The sequence below is a fragment of the Culex pipiens genome, chromosome 2, assembly GCF_016801865.2.
Source record: "Culex pipiens pallens isolate TS chromosome 2, TS_CPP_V2, whole genome shotgun sequence".
NCBI classification, from domain to species: Eukaryota; Metazoa; Arthropoda; class Insecta; order Diptera; family Culicidae; genus Culex; species Culex pipiens.
In genome coordinates, this window is record NC_068938.1 from 19,657,151 (window position 1) to 19,682,788 (window position 25,638).

General features: G+C 37.3%; 4 protein-coding genes across 7 annotated transcripts in view; 3 read left to right on the plus strand and 1 right to left on the minus strand.

Annotated features, from left to right (window-relative positions):
* The first annotated feature begins 1,333 nt into the window (after positions 1-1,333).
* LOC120432458 (U3 small nucleolar RNA-associated protein 6 homolog) lies at positions 1,334-3,295 on the plus strand. The gene has a single exon (XM_039597675.2). The coding sequence runs from the start codon at positions 1,453-1,455 to the stop codon at positions 3,211-3,213; it is 1,761 nt and encodes a 586-aa protein (XP_039453609.1). The 5' UTR covers positions 1,334-1,452; the 3' UTR covers positions 3,214-3,295.
* LOC120432457 (SWI/SNF-related matrix-associated actin-dependent regulator of chromatin subfamily A-like protein 1) lies at positions 3,209-9,371 on the minus strand. The gene is made up of 5 exons (XM_039597674.2): positions 8,764-9,371; positions 4,353-5,376; positions 4,141-4,291; positions 3,698-3,829; positions 3,209-3,637 (listed from the first exon to the last, which is right to left on the minus strand). The coding sequence occupies exons 1-5, from the start codon at positions 9,233-9,235 to the stop codon at positions 3,284-3,286; spliced, it is 2,133 nt and encodes a 710-aa protein (XP_039453608.1). The 5' UTR covers positions 9,236-9,371; the 3' UTR covers positions 3,209-3,283.
* A 146-nt stretch (positions 9,372-9,517) lies between these two features.
* LOC120432461 (uncharacterized) lies at positions 9,518-16,678 on the plus strand. Its single transcript, XM_039597683.2, has 4 exons — positions 9,518-10,020; positions 10,080-11,567; positions 16,006-16,108; positions 16,174-16,678. The coding sequence occupies exons 1-4, from the start codon at positions 9,655-9,657 to the stop codon at positions 16,638-16,640; spliced, it is 2,424 nt and encodes an 807-aa protein (XP_039453617.1). The 5' UTR covers positions 9,518-9,654; the 3' UTR covers positions 16,641-16,678.
* A 7,305-nt stretch (positions 16,679-23,983) lies between these two features.
* Positions 23,984-25,638, plus strand: part of LOC120432460 (uncharacterized) — a 219,040-nt gene continuing 217,385 nt past the window's right edge. For all 4 annotated transcript variants that reach the window (XM_039597677.2, XM_052708432.1, XM_039597676.2 and 1 more), the window contains exon 1: positions 23,984-24,961. The gene's annotated coding sequence lies outside the window, so the exon portion shown is untranslated. The remainder of the gene's footprint in view (positions 24,962-25,638) is intronic.

Sequence of the window (25,638 nt, forward strand, 5' to 3'; positions counted from 1 at the left end):
TCTTAAATTCTTAAATTCTTAAATTCTTAAATTCTTAAATTCTTAAATTCTTAAATTCTTAAATTCTTAAATTCTTAAATTCTTAAATTCTTAAATTCTTAAATTCTTAAATTCTTAAATTCTTAAATTCTTAAATTCTTAAATTCTTAAATTCTTAAATTCTTAAATTCTTAAATTCTTAAATTCTTAAATTCTTAAATTCTTAAATTCTTAAATTCTTAAATTCTTAAATTCTTAAATTCTTAAATTCTTAAATTCTTAAATTCTTAAATTCTTAAATTCTTAAATTTTTAAATCCTTAAATTCTTTTTAAATTTAAAGTTTTAAATTTTCAGTTTTCAAGCTTTTAAAATTTTAAATACTTAATCTTGTTAATTTGTAAATTAATAATTCATAAATTCTTAAATTTTTAAAATTCGTTTATTCTTAATTTTGATTCTAGAATCTTAATATTTTAGAATTTTGAAAGAAATAGAGTTTCTTGAATGTTAGAGTTTCGAGGTTTTCGTAAATTTGTATTTTCGAATATTTATATTTAATTTTTTTAAACTTTTTCGAATTGTAATTTCTGATTATTTCAGGTTTCAAATAAAAAAAAGTGAGCTTTTGAAGTTATAAATACTTTTATATTAAAATTATTATTCAATTCTGCATATTATTTATTTTGATTTTCCAAATTTCAGTTATTAAAAATTGTTGAATTGTTTTTTTTTTGTTTTTTTTTAAATTATTTGTATTGTTGAATTCAAGATTTCAGATTTTTATTGTCAAGTTTATTTTCTCTCTGATTCACTTAATTTCGGTCTTGCCAGCCGTAAAGACAACTTCTTTTTTTACTCCATTTCGACCAAAAACCTTAATCTGTTCTTTTAATTTCAAAATTCTGCATTTTGAGATCTTGTTCTGCTTCCATCCTGAGCAGCTTGTTCTGCTTCACCTGGAGTCACTTACGAAAAGGTCATATAATTTATAGAGCTTTATGACGTTTCGCGTACACACACTAGCGCACCATTTGATTTTGCTGGCCGGACAAAATTTAACCTCAATCTTTTTCGTGTACGTACACGCAATACATGCGCACGTAGATAACTCTATTGTCTTTCATATGTTTTTAGGACCTAATAAAAAAAGGTCGAGATATGGAGTTTTGCGTTTCTTCCGATCTGCGTATCAGCCTTTAATTCCGACATCAAGGCAGAACTATATAAAAAAGCCTAATCCCGAGGTTTCGTGTAAACCTTTAAAGTCTCCAAAGTACACCCGACTGAACCTTTCCCAGCTGATCGAAACGTCACTTCTTGACCCATGCAGCATTCGTTTGACAGCTTCCCCATCTCGTCAAAGTTGTCAACAAACAAACGGGCGTGTTGCACGCGCTTGTTGATGGTGCAGTCTCACGTGTGAAAAGTTTTTTAAAACAAATTTTGTTGGAAAAAAAAATCCGGCTTCAAAATGAGTGAATTCATCGAAAAGCGGCGCGAGCTGTCCATCAAGGAGTACGAGTTCATGAAGCTGCTGAAGCTGTTCACGGAGGACGAAATCCGGGAGATCAAGTCGAAGCGCTTCACGCACGAAAACAAGGTCGAGCGGCGGGCGAAGGAGCTGGCGGATTTCATCGGGTACATCGCGTACGAGTGCAACCTGCTGCAGCTGCTGGGGGAGCGCCGGAAGAAGCTGCGGGTGCACGATGGGCGGCACAGCTTGGAGAGTAGCATTCATCACAGGATAAAGATGCTTTATAAGCGGGGGATGGACCGGTTTCCGTCGGAGTATCGGCTGTGGGTGCACTATTTGGGGCATTGCGAGCGGTATTCGATGCTGCCGGAGGGTTCGCGGACGCTGGACAAGATGCTGAACTATCACGGGGATAAGCCGAAGGCGTGGATTCGGGCGGCGGAGTGGGAGTATGGACGGGTGAAGAACATGGAACGGGCGAGGCACTTTATGTTCCGGGGGTTGCAGCGGCATCCGGAGTGTATGGAGCTGTATTTGAGCTTTTTGGGGTTGTTGGTGAAGGAGGCGGTTAAGCTTGTGAAGGAGTCGGAGGAGGGCGTTGAGGAGTTGCTGGAGAGGGAGGATTCTGCGTTTAGAAAGACGTTGGAGAGCGTGAATTTGATTTACGAGCATTACAAGAAGCGGGAACCGAGTTTGGAGTTTTACGTGAAGCTGCTGGACGCGTTGAAGCACAAGTCGGAGGTCAAGTCGTTTGCCGTGGTGGTTTTGAACGACTTGAAGGAGCAGTTTGCGACGAAGGAAGCGATGTGGAGTGCGTTGGCTCAACTGGCGCTGGACGGATCTTACCTGTTGGATGATGGGAAGGACAACTCCTTCCCGGAACGCCTCAAGAATTGCGTCGAAATCTACGACGAAGCCGTAGAAACTCTTTCGACTAAACAAATGTGGACTCTGTACGTAGATGCCGTCCTGAAACTCAACGAGGACATGTCATCGCACCAGAAGTTGCGGCGAAAAACGCTTGGAAGCGTGTTCAAAAAGGCGTTCGAGAGTGGCTCGCTCGAGGAAGACAAGTACGTTCAGTACCTGAAGCTGATGATCAACGTCGACCAGCCGCAAGAATCGTTGGTGACCGCCGTGCTGACCAAAGCCATTGAATCGTATCCAAAAAGCACGAAATTGTGGGTTCTCCACTTGACCTTCCTCGCCAAGCAGGAAGCTCCGACCAGCGAAATCGAAGACATCTTCAAAAAGGCCCTCGCCAACTGCACCGAAGACCTGCTCTCGCTGTGGACCGTTCGCTTCCAGTACTACCACACCCGGACCGACCTCCCAAAGGCACTCGAGCAAACCTTCAAAGATGCCATCGTCCAACCGCCCACAATTGCGTCCCACTTCCAACCACTCTACCTGGAATTCCTCGTCGTGACGCGCAACATCGACGCCGCCCGCAAAAAGTACCTCGAAATCCAAAAGAACTGCGCCCCTTGCCTGGAACTGCACCGCAAAATGTCCCAACTGGAATCCATCCAGGCCCAACCCAACGTCGACCACTGGCGCAAATGCCACGAAAACGCGTCCCACTTCTTCGGCACCGACAACATCGACGTCTGGATCGACTTCCTGGCCTTCGAGCGGGATCACGGCTCGCCCCGCAACATGCAACCCGTCTTTGAACGTGCCAAGGCTCGGCTGGACGCGGACCTGGTCGCCGGATTCGTCACCGAGTACGAACTGTTGAAAAATCCGTTGATTTAAGCATATTCTGTTAACCGAGTTTATTTTTGCAACATTGAAACAAGCTCACAATAAAAAAAAAACAACCTTTCTAGAACTCCAACCCCGCCAAATCGTCGTCCTCGCCGTCATCCAGCATGTTCCGAAACTCTTCCTCCCCCTTCCGCTCATCAGTCTTTTTCGTTACCAACCCATCCAGCGGTCCGCCCGCCTTGCTTCCCTTCTCCAGATACGGCTCAATGTTTCCCGCCGAGCAGGGCGCGTCCACGTGCGTCGAGTCGGAAAAGTCCTCGTTGCACAGGCCCGCCTTGTTCAGCACCGTTTGCTTCTTCTGCAGCATCGTCCAGATGATGTCGTCGGCGGTGCCCTTGGCCAGCAGGTAGCGCACCAGCACCGCGCCCTCCTGGCCGATCCGGTGGGCGCGACTCTCCGCCTGGGCGAGCGTCTGAAACGTTGAAAAAAGTCTTTATTTTTGAGTCAAAGAAGATTAACGTGTAACGCTTACACTCGGGTTCCAGTCCAGTTCGGCGAAAATGACCAGCTGGGCGGCCGTCAGGGTTATTCCGGCGTTGCACGCCTTCAGCGAGAGGACCGCCGCTCGGCAAGCGTCTTTGGTTTGAAATTTGTTGACCAATTCCTGTGAAAAAGCGAATTTTTAGCCAAATTCTTTAAAGAAAATAAGTTCTCAGTTAAGTCGACTGTTTTACCGACCTGTCGAACACTTTTTGAGTGGGGAAAGTCCTGAACCCATGCAGCAAAAATGTCAATTGAACATCAATTCGATGTCATTTGAATGAGCGTGTAACTTGGCCAACTTGACAGATATGCACGCAGAGTTGAACCGTGTCAAACAAAAATGATATTTGCCCTTACAATCACATTCAACAATACTAAGATTTACTCAAATCATTGAATTTGGGTGAAAATTACTCAAATAAAATTACGAACCGATCTCACGTCCGACCGCGTCGTCCCGTCAATCCGAATGTGGTCCACCTTGAGTTTGTCCAGCTCCCGCGAGACCGCGTCCAGCATCTTGATGTGGTGCGCAAAGATGAGGAACTTTTGGCCCTCCTTCAGCACCTTCTGCAGGTACGCACTGCAACGTAACAATTGAAAAAAATTAACTGCGATTTTACGAGATTTCAAACATTTAGTACCAAACCGCCGGCGCCTTCGCCTCGGCCGTCGCGTTGTAATACTTGAACATAATCTCCTCGCGCTGCTTGCCCTTACTGATCGAGTAGTCCGCCGCGTACGTCTGCAGGTCCTCCTCCATTTCCTGGTTGGTCCACAGCAGCGACGGATCCAGTAGCACCGTTTCGCGGCTCTTCTCCGCCAGCTGACTCATCACGTCCTGCTTGGTCCGGCGAATCATGAACTTGGCCGCCAGCAGCAGGTTCAGCTCCGGCAGATTCGACTGCCCCGTGGCGTCCCAACCGAACTGGGTTTGCTTGCCAGCGCAGTAGCGGGCGCTGTACTCGCGGAACGCGAAGAACTTCCGATCCAGCATCGAAACTTGCGAGAAGAGCTCCAGCGGACGGGAAAGGGCCGGCGTTCCGGACAGCAGAATGACCCGTTTCGCCTGCTTGGCAAGATCCGTCGCCACAACCGTGCACTTTGCTTTGAAGTTTTTAAGCGTGTGCGATTCGTCCATGATGACGAAGCCAAAATTCCGAGCCAGCAGCTTTTCGGCGCTCTTTTCCATCATCGAGTAGCTGGTGATCAGCACCCGCGCTTCCCCAATGTAGTCCTGCCCACTCTGCAGCGTGACAATGTTGTGCACCGGAACGGACGGCAGCAGCTGCCGAATCTTCGCCGCCCAAACGTCTCTCGTCGAGGCGGTCGTACAAATCAGCAGTGGCCAATCTTCCTTGTAAAAATCCGCCACCGCAATCGCCTGATACGTCTTCCCCAGTCCCATCTCATCCGCAATCATAGCCCGGCCACCCTTTTCAATGGCGAAACAAACGCCCTCCTTTTGAAACTCCAGCAAGCTGGCGGCCAACGTGGGCTCGATCGCGCTTAAACAAGCGCGGCTAGGTTTCGATCGTTGGCCGTTGAAGATTCGCAGCACAAACGGTGGGATGGGACCGATGGAGACGTGCGGATTGAGGGCCGTGACGCGTTCCTGTACCATGCTGTAGTCTTTCACGTCAAAGGTCCAGTTTTTCGTGCCGGGATCTGGGGGGAAGTCGGAGATTTCGGAATTCGGTACATACAATTGGGTCCTAAAATGAAGCTTAGATTGCTGATATTATTGTTTACAGCGATAAAGCTTATTTTTCTAAGTACAATGACGCTTTGTACGACCACAAAGAGTTTAAAATGAATTTTTAAATCAATTTTGAAAAAATAACCTCGCGGTCATTCTTGACAGAAAGCTCCTACTTGACAGCTCGTTCCAAGGGGGCCACAGTTGATCCATCGAAAAAATGTTGTCTTGTCAATGAAAAGTGATCATAAATGGGTTTTAATCGTGTTTTGAATTTCAATATTGCAGTATTTAATATAATTCCAAACAATTTTTAAGTACAACGGTAAAAAACACGATTAAAAACCATTTCTGATCACTTTTTTCATTTTAATGCATTTTTTTTGACAAGACAAAATTTTTTCGATGGATCAACTATGGTCCCCTCGGAACGAGCTGTCAAGTTGGAGCTTTTCTGTCAAGAAGGACCGCGAGGTTAATTTTTCAAAATTGATTTAATAATCCATTTTAAACTCTTAGTGGTCGTACAAAGGGTCATTGCACTCAGAAAAATAAGCTTTATCGCTGTAAACAATAATATCAGCAATCTATGCTTCATTTTAGGACCCAATTTAAGAACATGAAATGTTAAAATTTTATATTTCTACGAGTTCAGAACTATTCTTTAAAAAGAATTCCAATGTTTTGAAATTTTAGAATTGTAGATTTTTAGGATTTTACAATACAGTCGACTCTCTGGCTGTCGGTCTTCTCGATATCAATATTGCTCCATCTATCGATGAATTCTTCAGTCCCTTCAAACTGCATACTTTGATTGGCTTTATTCCTCGATGTTTTCTCTTGCTTGAAGGATCTCTTCCTCGACGGTCCCTTGGATTCTGTTTGCTTTAAAAATCTCTTCCGGTTGTCAATATTGTCACTTTCTCATGGCTTGCATAGACATTTTTCTTTGCGAAACGAAGCTTTGAAGGGTGTTTGACATTAGTTTGTTTTTGTTTGCTGGACGTTGCCATGATTCTCTCCCATAGCTGAGTATCAAGAAAAAAATATTTTCAATCGAGTCTTCATTTTGCATCGTTCTGTAAACTGATGATTCTCTTCCTCGACGGTCCCTTGGATATTGACAACCAAAGAGTCGACTGTATTACTGTTTTAGGATTCGGTGATTCCGGAATAGGTCCGTCCGGAAGTAGCTGAATATTACAGTTGAAGATTTTTTTTAATATTATTATTAATATTTCAGAGTCGTTTAATAAATAAAGTCGATGTTGAAGTATTTTAGATTGCCAAAATTTTAGAATTATAGAATTCGAAAATTTTTCGTTTTAAGAATTGGAGAAATTCAGATTTGTCAAAATGCTTATTGGCTCTGTTCAAATTTGAGAATTTTGACTGCTTGTATTATTTTCCAAATGTTAATGCTTAAGATAACTATTTCACAAAACTCGTTCTGTAAATCAATAGTTGGTCTTTCCTGTTATCATGCATCTAGCACTTTAAGATTTGTAAAATGGTTACCTTACGCTGGATTTTTTTTTAATATTTAGTTCCAGCTGCCAAAATGCTGATCGAACCTTCATTCAAAGAATGTTTACATGGCAGCTGGGCGTTTGTTTGCATCAGATTCCTATCTCTTTCTAGCAATTTTTTTATCGTGCGATTTCCAGTTGGTTTTTTTAACTGACCGCCCGATATGTCAGTCAACATATTTAGCAGGGCTGTGACAGCTCGAGATCGATCATTGTTTACATCAGGCCATTGTGACGAGAAGTTCTCAATTTTTGGGATAAATACTTTTTTTTTTACAATTTCCTGATTCAATGAATTTAGTGTAAGGCTACGAAAATTACGAACTTCTCGTCACAATGGCCTGATGTAAACAATGATCGAGCTCGAGCTAAAAATTGCTGCAATATCGGGCGGTCAGTAAAAAAAAGCTAGACATCGCATGGCAAAAAAAAAACTTATGCTAGAAAGAGATAGCTGATCTGATGCAAACAAACCCGTAGCTGCCATGTAAACATACTTTCTGACTTGAAAGCCTTATTAAAGAATTTCCGAACTTAAAAAGCTTAAAAGTTTAGAATTGTAGAGTTTCCGAGAAAATGCCTGAAATCTTTTTTTTTTTTTCAATTTATTCCACCCGATTTCAGTCTACACAGAAGTAGGTTTACGGTAGACTATGACAAACAAACAAAAACAAACTCACACTTTTTTGTGTTTGACAATTTGCCACACTCGCAAAGAAAACCAAATGTATGCAGGCCGACGTTTCTGGAATCAAATGCAGGTAAACTGTGAAAAAGTCACTTACCCACTGAGAAATGAAACGCCCGGATGAGTCTGGATGGTGGAATAAAATCAGTCTGACGATGGCCGATCGGGGCGTTCCATTTCTCAGTGGGTAGTTTTTGTCAAAGCCGAAGACGTCATACACTCAAAGTCAGAAGTATCCCTCAAAAGGGTACTTTCAATCCTCAAAAAGGATACTTTTTATCCTTTTTTAAAGTTCACCCGGCGTCACCCTTTTAAAAGGGTATGTCAAATTCAGTACATTTTCGATACCCTTTTAAAGGGTGACGACGGGTGAACTTGAAAAAAGGATACTTTTTACTTTGAGTGTAACCTTGGTCAAAAGGGTCAAAACCGAACCAACTCAGAAATGAGTAAAAGGAGCATATTTCTGATTTGAGTAAATTTTTATCAGAATTTAATGGAAATGGAGTAAAATCAGTGAAATTCATCCAGATCTGAGTAAAATTCCACAAAGTTTCAAGTTTTTAAAAATATTATCGTGGGCGTCAATAATTAGAGTCCAGGCGCGCTGATATTACCGCAGAAGAATGGCCGCATGACAGCCGCAGAACAAATTTTCGGCTGTTGTCAAAGGTTGCCTTGAATTTTCAGCTGGCTTTTTGAAAATTATTGAAAACAAATCAACTTGACAGCCAAATCAGCGCGGAATTTCAGTTCAACTTGCCGATTTTTACACCGCGGTAGTTCGGCGTCTTTAACCTCCTGTCACTCACAGAGAAGGAGAAATGCGATTTTATCTCGCAATAAGCAATACAAAAAAAATAATAAATTGAATTTTAAATCCAATTGTGTTAATTTCTTCAGTTACCGTTCAACAATAGTTTTTGTAGGTTAAGTGCAGAGTTTTGGAGGATGGAAATTAAGTTTGTTGAAAAACGAAACGGAAAACAGGAAAACACTCGCAAAAACCTGTTATTTTTTGAGTATTTTTAAAACTTTTTAATTGGGGATAGGATTAACAATCCAAGTTTAATTCCAAATGAAGAATGAAAATTTGATTATTTTTTCTAGGCATAGATGAACGTTCTCTTGACTCTTACCGTACTGCTTCGACGGAATGCTCTTAAACACCTCGATCAGCTTCTCGTTAAACCCGGACGGCACCACAGTAAATCGCGTTTCCGTGACCATCGAACACGAACATGTGACCGTCCGTATGAAGACCGGTGCCACCGGTGGCGCGGCAGGTTTCGCTGTCTGCGCCTTCCCAAAGCTCGGCTTACTGTACGGATGGGCGGCCGAGCGGGCATTGCCGTTGAAGATCGAGGACGGTGCCTTACCGACTCCCCCGATGGGACTTGATCCGTAGAACGAGCTGCTCGCCAGGGCCATCGCCTGCCTCTGCTTCTCGGGCAGCGGGAATATGGGTTTGGTCGACTTTGGGAAATGAACTTGCTGGGGAGGTGGTTTGGCCGTGCTGCTGGATGTGGTGGCCAGGGCATTTTTGCGCGCGTTTAACCGTTCGATGGCGATTCGTTTCTTTTCGGCGATTTCCGCCGCGGTGCAGGCCATTTTTAAGGTACAAAAATAATTTTAATGTTTTAACATATTTTCACAAAGAAACGCAGAAAATAAACGCGAATTTTCCTGTTTTCTGTACAAACAACAGTCACTGATATCACGCAAAAAGGGAATGTTTTGAATCGATTCCGCGCGAAGATCGTCAACAGCTGACGTTTGCTCCATGGGCTGCTTGTTTTGAGGGAGAAAAGGTTCAGCTTGAGTCACATGTTCAATTCTGGCATCACTGGCTTGTTGAAGGAAGCTCGTCTTTCATTTTAGTGTGTAACCAAAAATACAAACAAACAGCTTTCAAAATCGGCTTAATCGCTTCGCGTTAAAGATTTTTCAAAATAATTTAAATTTTCTCGTAAAGTTTCGCTTCTTGCAAGATGTTTTAAGTGAAAACCGCGCCACACTAACCTGCTACCATGAAGCCGAGCCCGAAAAAGTCGCTCTCCTCAAAGGCCAAGCAGCGCACGAAATCTTCCAGCAGCAACTCGGCGGCCGGAACCGCTTCTTCAAATTCCACCGGAACGAACCACCACAATCACAGTGGCGGTCTCTCGCACCACCACCAGCTGCGGATTGCGGCCACGGCTGGGGGGAGCGAGTCCTGCTCGTCGGGGAACGATGCCGGGAAGGAGAAGGGGGCGTACAAGTCTTACGCCGGGTTTAGCTCGCGCTCGGTGCGGACCATTTGGGAGCAGCACGACAAGCAGGAGACGGAGGTCGCCGCGGAGGTGTATAACAAGCTGGCGGAGGACACGACTTATAAGCTGTGGGAGTTGGCGAATGTGAGTGAGTTGAACGTTTGAAGGGATTTGTTGAGTTAATTTGGTTGATTTCTTTGTAGAACATCAAGACTTACAGTCGGCACGCCAGCGGCAAGGTCACGTACGATCTGGTGAACGAGGTGCTGAAGGATTGCGACGTTCCGCCGATCGTGGGTGCGAACAATGAGCCGTGGGACAAGATCGAGTACGACGGGGTTTACTTTTTCAACTCGGATGAGGTGCTGGATCTGCGCGAGGAGTACATCAAGGATGTAACGATGGAGCAGTCCAACATCCCGGTGCTGACCACGAGCTGGATGGCGGAGTCGGCGATCGCGGAGGATTTGATCGAGCTGTACAACCAGGTTTGCGACGCGGTTTACATTGGAGACGAGGAGTGCTTCGAGGAGGCGATCGAGATTTTGACCAGCAATCCGCACGTTCCTTCGTTGATGAAGTTGCTGCTGACGAAGGCGATCGAAATGCTCGGGTTCGAGTACACGGAATCGACGCTGGTGCGGACGCTCAAGTTTCTCGAGGCCCTCGTCAAGAATTATCACGTTTCGCACTCGGATCTTACGCTGGAACTCAGCTTACTCTGCCAGATCTTCGTCAACCTGCTGCTCGGATCTCCGAGTCTCGCCAAATTCATCGCCGACCAACAACTGGACGTCGTTCAACCGCAGTCCCAGCGCTCGCAACACCCGCTCTCGATGCCCCCAAACGGCACCGAGTCCTCACTAGGATCCGGACCACCCTCCCAGCACAACAACCTCGACCAGCCCAGCTTTCACTCCGCCATGGTCCCGATGAACATCCTGGAGAACAACCTGGCCGGCCCCTCCGAAGACTCCAACAACTCCAACTCGAACGCCACCGAAGAACTGCTCCGCAGCATCGAGAACATCAAGGAAGGCCCCGACGGCATCGACATCAACAACATCAAGGACGAGTACGAAGCCCTCTTCTCGATGGTTCAAGGCCTCAACAAGCAGGAGGTCGCCGAAGGCGACGGCACCAACCCCACCAGCGACAACTTCATCAAGACCGAGTTCAACAGCGAGTTCGAAACAGGACAAAACTTCATCGTCCAGCAAGCACCCGGAGCAGCGATGCTGAACGAAAGCGAGCTCAACTTTGAAATCAAGCAGGAGAACGTCAAAACGCTCAAGCAAGAACCGGAAATCGAAGAAGCGGTCAGTCTGCAGATGTCGGACGGGGCGAGCGACGAGCAGGAGGTGAACAACCCCAACTCCACAACCCTGGAAAGCGAAAACATCACCACGTTGATTTGTGCGGATGCGCTGGTGGACGAGGTGGCGCGGGTCGTCGGGCTTTGTGCCGGCAAGTGGGGCTTTGTCGAGCAGGAGTGCACGTTTCTGCTGGTGGAGCGGCTGCAGCGGTACTTTGAGGGGGAGAGGAAACAGGCGGCGATTGATTATGGGTGGCTTTCGCGGATTCTGCGCGGGCTGTGGAGCGTGGGGGAGTTTGCGTTTCGGGAGCTGAGTCCGTATTTCGAGAAGATTGCGACGGAGATGGTGCCGGAGTTTGTGAATCCGTATTTTAATGTAAGTCTTTCCTGCCACTCAAACATTAAGAAATTTCTAAATTTACCAGCATCAAATATTTAAAAAAAATCCAAAGTTCTAAAACTCAAAGATTAAAAAAAAACGAATAATTCAACAATTCTAAAAAAACTTCGTTCAAATAAATCCACAATTCTATAATTTTAAAACCTAAAATTCCGAAATTTTCAAATGCTAAAGTTGGAAAATTGTATAATTCTTCAACTCCAAAAATTTTAATATTCTCAAAGTTCAGAGTTTAAAAGTAAAAAAAAAAAATGGAAAATTTATATTTAAAATATTCTAATACTACTTCCAAATGATGATGTTCCAAATTTCAAAACAACTGGAATTCGAAAATTTACGGTTAATAAAACTAAATTTCAAACTTTAATAAGACTCAATTAAGTTAACAAAAATGTCAAAGTATTGAAATTATAATAAAAAAAAAACGTTTTAAAAACGAAAATAAAAAGTTTCTACATATTTCAATCTTAGAAATTCAAAATATTCAAATTCTAGGATTTTAAAACCATAAATTTCGAATTCCGAAATTTTCAAAGGCATAAGTTGAAAAATCTTATAATTGGAGCCTAACATTTCAAAAGGGCACATAACTTTTGTAAAAAATAGTGTATCCCTTTCACTCAAATGACAGTTTATATAAGGTGTGAAAGGGACACACTCTTGTTCACAAAAGTTATGTGCCCTTTTGAAATCGCAAGCACGAACTTCACGAAACTTCAAAATTAAAATATTAAAAACAAATTAGAGTTTAAAAGATGGAAATTTAAAAACTCCATTACTTCAATTTCCAATTTACAAATTCGAAAATGAGTGTATTCCAACATATTAAAATATTCCAAATTTTGAAACTACTGAAATTCTAATGTTTCCATATTAGAAAAAAAAATCTAAATTCTAATATTTCAAAATTACCAAAATTAAAAAAAAAATAATAACAACAATGAAAAAAAAAAAAACAAAAACTCACGAATTTCTAATCATCAAAGTTTTAAAATCCAACAATGCAAACTTAATGTAAAAAAATCGCAATTTCCAATATTCTACTTCAACATTCTAAAATTTAAAATTCCTGGACTATTTTTTTTATTAAATTTAAAAATAAAAAATATCACTGAACCAAAATTTACCATTTTCTTAATTCTGAAACTCTACATTAAATTTTCAAAAGGTCCTATCTGCATTGGAAACCCATGACTTATATGTTGTTTTGAAAATTTACTCTAAAATTCCAAATTCCAAGAGATTTTTCATAATTTTCAGATTTAAAATTCCTTAGTTTGTGTGTGTGTGTGGTCCAATCCAATACCCGCTAACCGGTAGCGAAATTATGGGAAAGTATAGTTTGTATCAGACTTTGTATATGCCGAATGCTGATACAGCTTATCTCAGTCCCGGGTATTAGGTGGTGATAACCCTCGCGCTGCTTCCAACGACTAGATTTAAAATTCCTTAGTTTTGTACAAAATTAAGAAATACTAAAATTTTAAAATACAAAAGTTACAAAATTTTTAATTTCCGATAGGTACTGAAATTCCAAGACACTAAAATTTTAAAAGTTTCAGAATTTTAAAATACTTAGATTCAACAATAATATGACAACGTTGACAAAACATTTTTTAATATGCTTTTTTTAAACTTATGGATACCTAAAATTTTAACATCTCGAATTCTTGCATTAAATTTTCGAGGCAAAAAATTACAAAAATCTTTATTTATTTAATGCTGATAATTTATATTTATAAATTTAGTTTCCAAAATACAAAGAATCTAAATTCTTTGGTTATGCACAATATTCTAAATAATTAAATTCAAAAATATTAACATTTTAGAATGCAAAAGATACTAAAAACCTTTTATTTTAAAAACCTTTGCTTCAATTTCAAAATTCCAAAATACTTAATTTAAAAAAATGAGAATTTTATAAATAATTTAATTCCAATATTTAAAAAAAGAACTCAAAAATTAAACTAAAAGTAAAATTTGATACGAAAAATTACAAATAAAAAATTAAAAAGTGAATGCCAATGCTCAAAGTTTCTGAATTTTTTAAATACTATGATTCAATAATTATAAAATTTCAAACTTATAATATTCCAAAATTCTAAAACATTTTAGAATTAAAAATGTACAAAATACTAGGATAACTTAATCTCGAAAAAAAAAAATCAAAAAATCATGTATTCCAAAAATAAAAAGGAAAAACAAACCCAAGGTGGCCACTCAAGTCGGGAAACCGGGAAAGTCGGGAAAAAGTCGGCAATTCGTCAAAATCCGCCAAAAATCTAGAAAAAGTCGGGAATTTATGATTTTATGTCAAAAAGTCGGGAAAAGTCGGGAATTCTGAGCTTTTTTAACTCTTGAATAAATTTTGTAATATTTTGTACAATTTTCAAATTGAATTCACTCATTTCTGCTTTAGTAACTTACTTTAAATTTAAGGTTATTTTCACTATTTCAATATATTTGAGTATGGAAAAGCTGTTTAAGACCTTTAAAATCTTTATGAATATTGGAGTCTTTGACACAGATTTTCATAATATTTTTTTATGAATCAAATGATCGCTTTTAATTTTTGTTCACAAAACAAGAGGTAAAGTTGATGAAAAACTAATATAAAAATAAAGCGTATTGGCCAGCTTAGAATTATGATTCTATTCCATTCCAAAAAATATTCCAAAAAAAAAACAGTTAAATACTGGCCACTAGAAAAATCAACATTGATTTAAAAATTCAATATCAAAAATTACATAATTAAAAAGGGCAAAAACATTTTCTTTTATGAATTCCTTGACATTTTTTCTAAATCCTTTGAATGAATAATAACAGCAATTACGTTTTAATCATTCTTTGATTTAAAATGATGATGAAGTTAAAAAAATATCAAAAACTATACGTTTGCCAATTTAAAAAATACCATGGAAGTTATAAGTATTGTTGAACTTTCGATTAATTTTTCAAAGACTAATTGTTTGTGTTTCTACTCTGAATCATAATAATGAAATTACATTTTTGAAGTTTTCTTTATTTGTTGTTTAGTTTCTGTATTTTCAAAAAATGCCTATATTTGGATTTAAAACATTGAGATTTTTTTTGGTGGTTAATATTGACTTTTCTTATAGAAAGTTTTTTGTTTGAAATCATTCTTTAGATAAGAAATGCCTATTATTTAAGCATTCTAGAAAAGTCTGGAAAAAAGTCGGTAAAAAGTCGGGAATTTGAAAATGGAATTGAAGTGGTCACCCTGCAAACCCCAACACTATAAATAAAAAAGGAAAAAAACTAAAGCATTTTTTCAAAATTGATAAATTGAAAGATATCTAAATTTCGGAATTTTAAAATAGTATAATAAAACGAAAACGAAGTTGACTTTATAGCTGTCGGCCACCATTGCTAGTACCAACGGCGCCGAATACCCATATTTACACAAAGAATTTTAGAGCGCCCGCCGCGGGATTCGAACCGGCGACCTCTGAATTGTGAGTCCAGTGCGCGGTCCGATTAATCCACACGGGCGGGACTAGTATAGTATAATAAATGAATAAAAATATTTAATTTTTGAATTAAAAATTCTAATTTTTAAAATTCTAAAAATCGTTAATTCTCTATAACGTGAAATCTTCAAATTAATTTTCTAGAATTCTGAAAATCTTGAGTTCCTAATGTCTAAGATTTAAAAATTCTTAATTTCGGAAATTCTTAAAATCGAACAAGATTCTTAAATTTCAATTCCTTAAATTCATGAATTTCAAATTTAATAAATTCTGAAATTGATAATTTTGAAAAAAATAAATTTGTGAATAAAAAACTCTTTAATTCTAAAATAAATAAATAAATAAAAAGATCTAAAATAGTAAAATAAAATGATCTTAAATTGAAAAAAAAACTATTAAATTCCAATTCCCAACATTAAATTTTTTTTGCACTGCTAAATTAAAAAAAAAGTAGTATTCCAAAATTCTTAAATTTCAAATTAGCAAATATCTAAAATAATGAAGTCAAAAATGAGTAAAACGAAAATTGTGAAGTTAGAAATGAAAAATTCGTATGATATTATATTCGGTAATGATAATATTTTATATTTATAAATTAAAGAAATCTAAAATTTCTAAATTATAAATTCTAAAAACCTAAACTTAATAAAATCTTCAAAAAAATAAAATAAAATATATGCAAAATGTTTAAATTTGAAAGTGTTGTTGACAACATTAAACTAAAAAAAAAAATTAAGAAAAAATAAATTTGTAAATAAAAAACTAAAACTAATCAAAATTCAATGATCTAAAATTAAAAAAAAAATGTACATGAAAAAGTGCAGATCATTCTGAATATTTAGATCGTTCATCAAAATACATATTACGATAGAAATCTAACTTTCTCTTGCATTCTGATTTGATTTGATTTCTTAACTTTTAAGGCTGCCGGAATCTTCCTACGAGGCAAAAGTGACATCTTCTTCTACGAATATCTAAACGAGATCTGCGGGGATGGCCTCACTCCGTTCATCTTCCAGTACGAGCGTAAGTAACATCCTAGTTACATCAAATTTCAAAACCTTCAAAAACACCATCAAATTTCACCACAGACTACATCGAATCCCGCTACCGCCGCCACGACGCCCTGCGCCGCAAAGCCAACGAGGCCAAACATCGCTACAAAATCCCCCCCAAAGTGGTCCTTACGGTCCACGCCAAACCACACCCGTCCCTCAAACCCCCACCAACCGTGCACGACCTGTTCCCCGAGCGCACCACAGACCGCACACTTCCCTCCGTGCAGCACCCGGCCCATCCGGTTGCGAAATTCAGCTTCCGCTTTGCCGGATGTAGGCCACTTCCGCTTAAAGTCCTTGGAAAGAGCAGGCCCACCGGGAGGAATTTCGGAGGAACGCCCCAGGATGGACATCCGTCGCCGGTCAAGTGCCGCCAGAATGAAACTCTGGTGAGGAACTTTCGCGCCAAGATTGTGGTGGCGCGGAGGAAGATGCTCGCGCCGGATACGAATCTGTGCGGACGGCAGCGAGTTTATTGCTATGGGTCAACGGTGTTGTAAGGGCGAGGAGGTAGCAGTAAAGTTTTGTTGGAAAGGTATGAGTTTTGGGATTTTCTTTGTTCTAAAATTACCGAAAGCCCATGGTATCTAAATATAATATCACACTTTTATTATTATTTTAAAGATCAGCTCCGTGCTCAACCTCAACCCACTCTAACGAATCATCTTTGCGGTAAATTTTAGGCAGTATGCCTGGCCTCTGTGTCGATTGTGATGTTATGCATTTTTACAAGATTTCTTATCTTAAAAATTTCAAGAGTTCCAAAAATTTTAAAAATTTCAAAAACTTCGGGAACTTTCAGAATTTAATAAACCTTAATAATTTCAAAAATTTCAAGCATTTTATTTTTTTTAAGAATTTTTAAAATTTCAAGAATTTAATGAATTTTAAGAATTTTTGAAAATTTTATGTAATTCAATTATGTTAAAAAATAGGGTTTTCCTAAATTTCAAGAACATCCAGAATTTCAAAAATGTATTTTTTTTAAAAGAATTTTGAAAAAAAAAAATAAGAATTGGACGAATTTAAAGAATTTCAAGCATTTTATTTCAAGAATTTCAAGACTTTAAGACTTAAAGAATTTTTAGAATTCAAAAATTTTCAAGAAGTTTACTGCCGTTCTACGCATAATTGTCCCATGTTCAAAAAAGTACAACTGAGAAAAACGCGATTGAAATTTTTCGACCGATTTCTGTGTTTCTACGCATAATTGTCCCGTGGTTTCCTATTCGCCCTATGTGTCCCTAATCACCCCAGTTAGCAGTTTATCATCCTTATTTGTGATTCTCTTGCTATACACCAGGTAAACAAGACATAATGCTTAGTAAAACTTATGATTCCGTGTAAGAAAATACTTGGTGGGACAATTATGCGTAGAACTTTAACGATGGGACAAACAGACTTGGTGTTGTTTTTAATGAGTTTGCGAACAAAGTACCAGATTTTATGTGTTTTTCTTAAAGTACACATCAAACTAAACTCAAAAATGTCATAAAGTCAAAATCGTCCAAAACTGACATGGGACAATTATGCGTAGAACGGCAGTTTAAGAATGTTAAGAATTTCAAGCATTCCATTTCAGGAATTTCAAAAATATAAAAAATTTCAAGAATTTCAAAAATTTTAAGACTTTCAAAAATTTTAAGAATTTCAAGAATTTTAAGGATCTTAAGAAAATTCAAGATTATCAAACATTTTAAGAATTTCTCAATTTTTAAGAATTTTTGGAATTTTACGAATATTAAAAATTTTAAGAACTTTAAGAATTTTAATAACCGAGCAGTTCTCTAGGATTTCGGTCATTCGATTTTTTTTGTATTTTTTAATCCGACTGAAACTTTTTTGGTGGCTTCGGTATGCCCAAAGAAGCCATTTTGCATCATTAGTTTGTCCATATAATTTTCCATATAAATTTGGCAGCTGTCCATACAAAAATGATATGTGAAAATTCAAAAATCTGTATCTTTTGAAGGAATTTTTTGATCGATTTGGTGTCTTCGGCAAAGTTGTAGGTATGGATATGGACTACACTGGAAAAAAATGATACACGGTAAAAAAAATTTGGTGATTTTTTTATTTAACTTTTTATCACTAAAACTTGATTTGCAAAAAACACTATTTTTAATTTTTTTTTATTTTTTGATATGTTTTAGAGGACATAAAATGCCAACTTTTCAGAAATTTTCAGGTTGTGCAAAAAATCTTTGAACGAGTTATGAATTTTTTAATCAATACTGATTTTTTCAAAAAATCGAAAATTGGTCGCAAAAATTTTTCAACTTCATTTTTCGATGTAAAATTAAATTTGCAATCGAAAAGTACTTTAGTAAAATTTTGATAAAGTGCACCGTTTTCAAGATAAATCCATATTTAGGTGACTTTTTTGAAAATAGTCGCAGTTTTTCATTTTTTTAAATTAGTGCACATGTTTGCACACTTTTGGAAAAAATATTTTTGAAAAGCTGAGAAAATTCTCTATATTTTGCTTCTTCGGACTTTGTTGATACGACCTTTAGTTGCTGAGATATTGCAATGCAAAGGTTTAAAAACAGGAAAATTGATGTTTTTTAAGTCTCACCCAAACAGCCCACCATTTTTCAATGTCGATATCTCAGCAACTAATGGTCCGATTTTCAATGTTAATATATGAAACATTTGTAAAATTTTCCGATCTTTTCGAAAACAATATTTTCAAAATTTTCAATTCAAGACTAACATTTTACAAGGGCGTAATATTGAATGTTTGGCTCTTTTGAAATGTTAGTTTTGATTTGTAATTTTTGAAATATTTTTTTCGAAAAGATCGGAAAATTTCACAAATGTTTCATATATTAACATTGAAAATCGGACCATTAGTTGCTGAGATATCGATATAAGAAAATGGTGGGTTGTTTGGGTAAGACTTAGAAAACATCAATTTCCTGTTTTTAAACCTTTGCATTGCAATATCTCAGCAACTAAAGGTCGTATCAACAAAGTCCGAAGAAGCAAAATATAGAGAATTTTCTCAGCTTTTCAAAAATATTTTTTCCAAAAGTTTGCAAACATGTGCACTAATTTAAAAAAATGAAAAACTGCGACTATTTTCCAAAAAGTCACCTAAATATGGATTTATCTTGAAAACGGTGCACTTTATCAAAATTTTACTAAAGTACTTTTCGATTGCAAATTTGATTTTACATCGAAAAATGAAGTTGAAAAATTTTTGCGACCGATTTTCGATTTTTTGAAAAAATCAGTATTGATTAAAAAATTCATAACTCGTTCAAAGATTTTTTGCACAACCTGAAAATTTCTGAAAAGTTGGCATTTTATGTCCCCTAATACATATCAAAAAATAAAAAAAAATAAAAATAGTGTTTTCTTGCAAATCAAGTTTTAGTGATAAAAAGTTAAATAAAAAAATCACCAAATTTTTTTTACCGTGTATCATTTTTTTCCAGTGTAGTCCATATCCATACCTACAACTTTGCCGAAGACACCAAATCGATCAAAAAATTCCTTCAAAAGATACAGATTTTTGAATTTTCACATATCATTTTTGTATGGACAGCTGCCAAATTTGTATGGAAAATTATATGGACAAACTAATGATGCAAAATGGCTTCTTTTGGCATACCGAAGCCACCAAAAAAGTTTCAGTCGGATTAAAAAATACAAAAATTAAAATTGAAGAAAAAAGACCGATTTCGTAGAGAATTGCTCAACTATACAATTTTAAGAATATCATTTTTTTTTTAAATTGTGAATTTTTTTTTCGAATTTTAAGAATTTCAAGAAATTTAAGAAGTATTTTCAGAATTTTCACAAACTTAAAATTTTATGAATTTCAAGTATTTTTTAAGGATTTCAGCAATTTTCAGCATTGAAAAAATTCAATATAATTGATTAAAAAAAAATTAAAAAAAATCTAGTATTTTTTTAAAGATTTCAAGAATTTCATAAAATTTTAAGAAATCGAAGAATTATGAGAAAAATCTAAGAATTTCAAGAATTCGAAAAATTAGAAGAAATCGACGAATCTCATGATTCGCAAGAATTTCAAAAATTACAAGATTTTTTTTTAGAATTTTTAAAATTTTAAGAATTTTAAATATCTCTTTCAAGAATTTTCAAAAATTTTAAGATCTTAAAAAAATTCAAGAATTTTAAGATCTTAAAAATTTTTAAGAATTTTTAGAATTTTAAGAATTTTAGGAATTTTAAAAAATTTAAGAGGTTTAAGAATTGTAAATAAGAATTATTTTTTGTAAATTGAAGAATTAAAAATAATAAAGTATTCAACTTTTCTTAAGAATTTCAAGAATTTCAGTAGTAACAGTTCAATAGGGCGAATCTGCGTTTGTGAACAAGTAGTAGTCTATCCCCTTTGCTCAAGTGACAGTTCACGTCAAGTAAGAAGAGGATAGACTGCTTGTTTACAGACGCAGATTCGCCCTATTGAACTGTTACTACGGATTTCATAAAATTTTAAGAATTATAAAACTTCGAAGAATTTCAAGAATTCGAAGAATTTGGAGAATTCGAATTATTTCAAGAATTCGAAAAAAAATCAAGAATTCGAAGATTTTCAAGAATTTCAGGAATCGCAAGGGTTGCAAGAATTTTAATAATTTCAAGAATTTTATTTTTTTGAAAATCACAAGATTTTTTTAGAATTTTTGAGATTTTCAAAAAATTTCGGGAATTTCAAGATTTTCAAATTTTTTAAGGATTTTAATAATTTTATGAATTCATGAGTTTTACAAATTCAAAACAAAAATCAAAATTCCTAGAAATTTCATTAGATAAAACTTTTAAGAATTTTAAGATTTTATTAATTCAATTCATTATAAAACATATTTTTAAAAAAAAATTAAAATGCATTCCCCTGCATTTAGAATCATGTTTAGCCTGTTTGGTTTGATTTAAAAATCTATTGAATTTTTGAAAATGTCCGATGTTTGGTATCGCAAAAAGTTCTTTTTTTTTCGCTAAAATTTTTGTTTTCGTCAAATCTTGCACTAGTGTAAAATGCATTTTAAGACACTTTTTTCATTCAAATGTTAAGACTGTGACTTGTTATTTCAACTTTTATTTATTGTTTCTGTTATTCGATTTTATGTCTTCGGCGAAGTTGGAGGTTATGATTAAGACTTTTCAGCAAAATAGGCACAACAAAATTCCCGATTTTTTCAATTGGCTTCTTATTGAGTTGGGGTTGAATTCTCAAAATACGTGTTTTTTATTTTATATTTTCAGTTTTAAATTTGTTTTAAAGGACTAAAAATAGCATCTTTTGTGCTATAGACTTTAGGATGATGAAAATCTGAAACCGGAGATATTAGCTATTGATAAAAAAAATTTCGATGCGTTTTAGACCAATCCACTTGTTTAGAAACAGTTTTCTAAATTTCTAATTAGATGATTTTGTTTTCGCGAAAAAAAAAATTCGCGGTAATTTACATCGGAACTTTATCAAAAATCATGCTATTAAAGCGAGTCAAACATGTTAATTATGAATATCAAAGCAGGAAAATGCGTTTTAAATGGTTGTCAGTTAATGGAAATTCTATAAGGCTTTCTAGGCCCAGTGAAAAAAATATAATTTAACTCAAAAAGACGAACTCCTCGTCACAGTGTCCTGATGCAAACAATGATCGAGCTGTAGCTGTCACAGCCCTGCGAAGTATGTTGGCTGACATATCGGGCGGTCAGTCAAAAAAACCCAGCTAGATGTCGCCTGACAAACAACTTTTGCTAGAAAGAGATAGGAAACTTGATGCAAACAAACGTCCAGCTGTAATGTAAATAAACTTTGAATGTGTTGGTAAATTTTTGACTAGAAACCCGCATAATCAAAAACCATCGGGGGAATAGTCCAAACTATATTACTACTAAAAGAGATGTAGTTACCACATACTTAACCATTATCATATAGTTACGGCACTATACAAAACCATAACGAAACTGATCGTCAAATGATGACGTTTTTATTGAAGTAAATCTAATGATTCTAACTATTTTTGAACTATTTGGGGTACAATAACCTTACACTAAACAGTTCGGATTGTTTAGACAACGTGACTCAACGAAAAAATGTACAAGTCCAAAAAGTTCAAACAATTTATCAACTTTATTGAGAACAATATAGCAAAATTCCACAGATTTTAGATTTTTATAGTCAGAACCTGTAAGAACTAAAAACCTACTATAAATGCTATAGTAGAACACAATTGATGGCGGCCACATTTTTTTCGATAAGTTTGTATAATCCAAATAATTTGTCAACTTACATGAAGTAAAATTACTATACACCATACTATTTTGAATTAAAAATTTCTATAAGTCCAAATAGTTCAAACAATATTTCAACAGTATGGAGTACAATTACAGTTTGTTATATAATCCAACTATATGTTAAACGATTGGTACAAAAATTTCAACTTTTATCAAGTAAATTGATCACAGTCGATTCCTCTGGATGATAGAGAACCTTCAACACCCCCACTTCTCCTCAGATTATCAGAAAACTCCCCAAAAGAAGAAAAATGTTACGAGGGCTCATGAAATTGACTTTCACTATTCCAGAAAAAAAGTAGGCATGCTGTTCTTACCATACACCAAAAATATGTGTACTACATGGTGGACTATTACTGTTCACTATAAAATGAGTCAATTGTTTGGACTACTTGGACTTATCGAAAAATACTTGCCCCCGAGCTTGCTCCCTTCTAACACAACATGTCACCAAAACCACTGAAAAACCACCAACAGATATAGATCAATCGGATAAGGCGGCAGCAGTTCGGCAGCAACGTAAATAACATCACATATAATGGCGGTAAACATTCACCAACTATCGATAGAACTTAAAAATCAAATTTGATTATATCCGAAGTAGTTATCACAACAATTGTAGGGTTCATTTTTGCGGTCTTTTTTAAAGTGTCGGCAAAGTAGTGTCGGTAAAGTAGTTTTTCAGAAACTATATAGAGAATAGTCAATTTTTTGGGCAATGACTAAAAAAAAAAACGAAACTATTGGCACTACGCCCCCCGGGGCATGGCCTTCCTCTAACGTGGGATTTCTGCTCCAGCGCCTCTGACGAGACAGGAGAAACCGGGACCGACGTTTTACTTCACCATCCGATAGAAGCTCAGTGGATAAGGCGGGAATCGAACCCGCGTCTCATAGCATCATCGGGATCGGCAGCCGAAGCCGCTACCCCTGCGCCACGAGACCCAAATGACTATTTGACGTAAAATCCAAGTTTATAAAAATATTTACATATGTATGAAAACCTCATATAGTTTTCTGCCTAACAACTAATTTCTCATATAGTAAAATCGACCAAAACTATTTTGGGAATGGAATTAATGGTTTGATATATCGTACATATATAGTTGGGTTACAATTTAATGAATAGTAGAGACCATTTGATAAATAGTTGAGTAACTATTTGTCATAAAGTAGTTATATAGTTCATGACTATGCGGGAAGCCTTATTATGAAAATTTTATTAAAGATTTTAAGCATGTTGAAATACTTTTTTTGCTCCCGGATTTTTCGGCCCGATTTTGACGAGATGACATAAACTTTGAAAAATATTTGCAACGGCCTTAGTAATATTTTATTTAAACTCTTACTTAATATATCACAAATAATATTTTTTTATATTTAATATTTAATAACAAAATTTATAATTTCAAAAACTTTTCAATTTTCTCTTATTTGTGTCAGTTAAATTAACCGTACACACACTGGCCTGACACTGACAGTTCTCGCTGTCAAACGTTGTTTTTCTTCTTTCTCTCCCCGCACACTGCAGAGAAACTTCAAACGTTTCGTTCGTTTTGCTGCGTTCAGTCGCCTTCTTTCATCGGAATCTATCGGTTGTGTCCGCGCAGGAGTATTTCTTCGTACGGCGGAACGGACATTCTTTTTATCGGTCCCCCCGTGAGTGTCTGCGTGTGTGTGTGTGCGCGCTGCTGTCTGTGGGATTCTTGTGCAGCTTTTTTGTGTGTTTTTTCAGCGTGTGATAAAGGAAGAAGTTTGTGAAAGGAGAAGAGTGGAACCCCGGGTTCCGGAACATCCGGCTGGGATTGTGCGTATTGACGGCGGAAAAGGCAAGTTTGCTGCTGCTGAGAACGGGACGGGAAGCAGCGAAAAATCAATCGCTTTTGTGTGCTGACTGGCGTCGTCGTCCCTTTTTTCCTCTTTGGGGGGAAGAGGAGGAGCGGGATCCCCTTGCCCCGGGAAGTCACGGGTTGTTGGGGGAGGCAGCAGCACCAGATAATGGTGTGCGGTGGTTATCAGAGGAAAGCGTTTTTGTTTGACGCAGCTTAAAAAGTTCTAGATCTGCTGCTGAACAGGCTGTCGAAGATTGTGTGTGCGAAAAAGCAGCTTGTGAGTTTGTGTTTGTGTGAATTTCTGTGCTGTTTGGCCTCAGGTGTGCGGCGGCCTCTTTTGCATACTCAGGTGGTTCTTGGCGAAGCCAAGTCAAGGAGAAGAGAGGAAAATCCAATTTATGTAAGCCTAAAGCTCTGCTGAAGCAAGCCAAATTTGAAGGTGATTTGTGCAAAGTGATCGAATTTGGGAGTTAAAAACCATCCGGAAGTGTGTGGTAGCGTGGCGCAGGTTCAACGTTCCGACTGGAGAGTCCAATTAGACGAACGAAGGAGCAGCCAGCAACAGCAAGAAAGTACGGCCTAGCTGCTGCACCTGGATATTCCGCCGACTTCTCGTCGAAGAAGACTTGGAAGACCAGCGAAAGAAGCAAGTGGAAAAGAATCGTTCTCGGACCACACTTCACGAACACAGCTTCAACCACGGCGAACAGGTAGATTTGCTTGATTACAAGTTCACATTCTTCAAACGGGGTTGAGCGACTTGTTAAATTACACCAAAGTCGTCGACGTTGCCTAGAACAGTTCAAATTACAACGTTGTAAGCTTACCAAAAAAAAAAAAAAAAAAATACAGAAAAGGGCCTCCCAACTCATTCCTTTGTTTATACACTCGCGCCAGATTTAGTAGTTTTCCCATGGCTCAAGCCGGCCGTTGGGACTAATTTTCGATTCCGTGATCGCGCGCTGAAAGCGCGTGAGGAAAGGTCGAACCAGTTTATTCTTGGCGGCTGCTGGCAAACCAGTTTTCGTTGGGATTTTGTTTTGATTAACGTTTGATTGCTGCTGTTGAGCAGAAAAGAAGAAAAGGTTTATTCAACGCTGGTCGTAAAAAAAAACTAGCCTTAAAAGCATTCTAATTGAAGAAATTCTCCATTATTAAACAAAACACAAAAACACCACAATATTTGCATTCTTATCTCACAAACTAGTGTGGCGCGCGAATGTTCCGGGGTTTTGCCAGTCTCGCGAAAGCCGCAGCACGTACCGGGCGTTTGGTACATATCGCGTAACGCGACGGCAAAACTGCTAGCCAAAGGCCAACCCAACAAAGTTTGTGTTTGGTTGGTTGGTATTTTTGTTCTGGTTCTGGAACTCTAGAACGCGGTTGT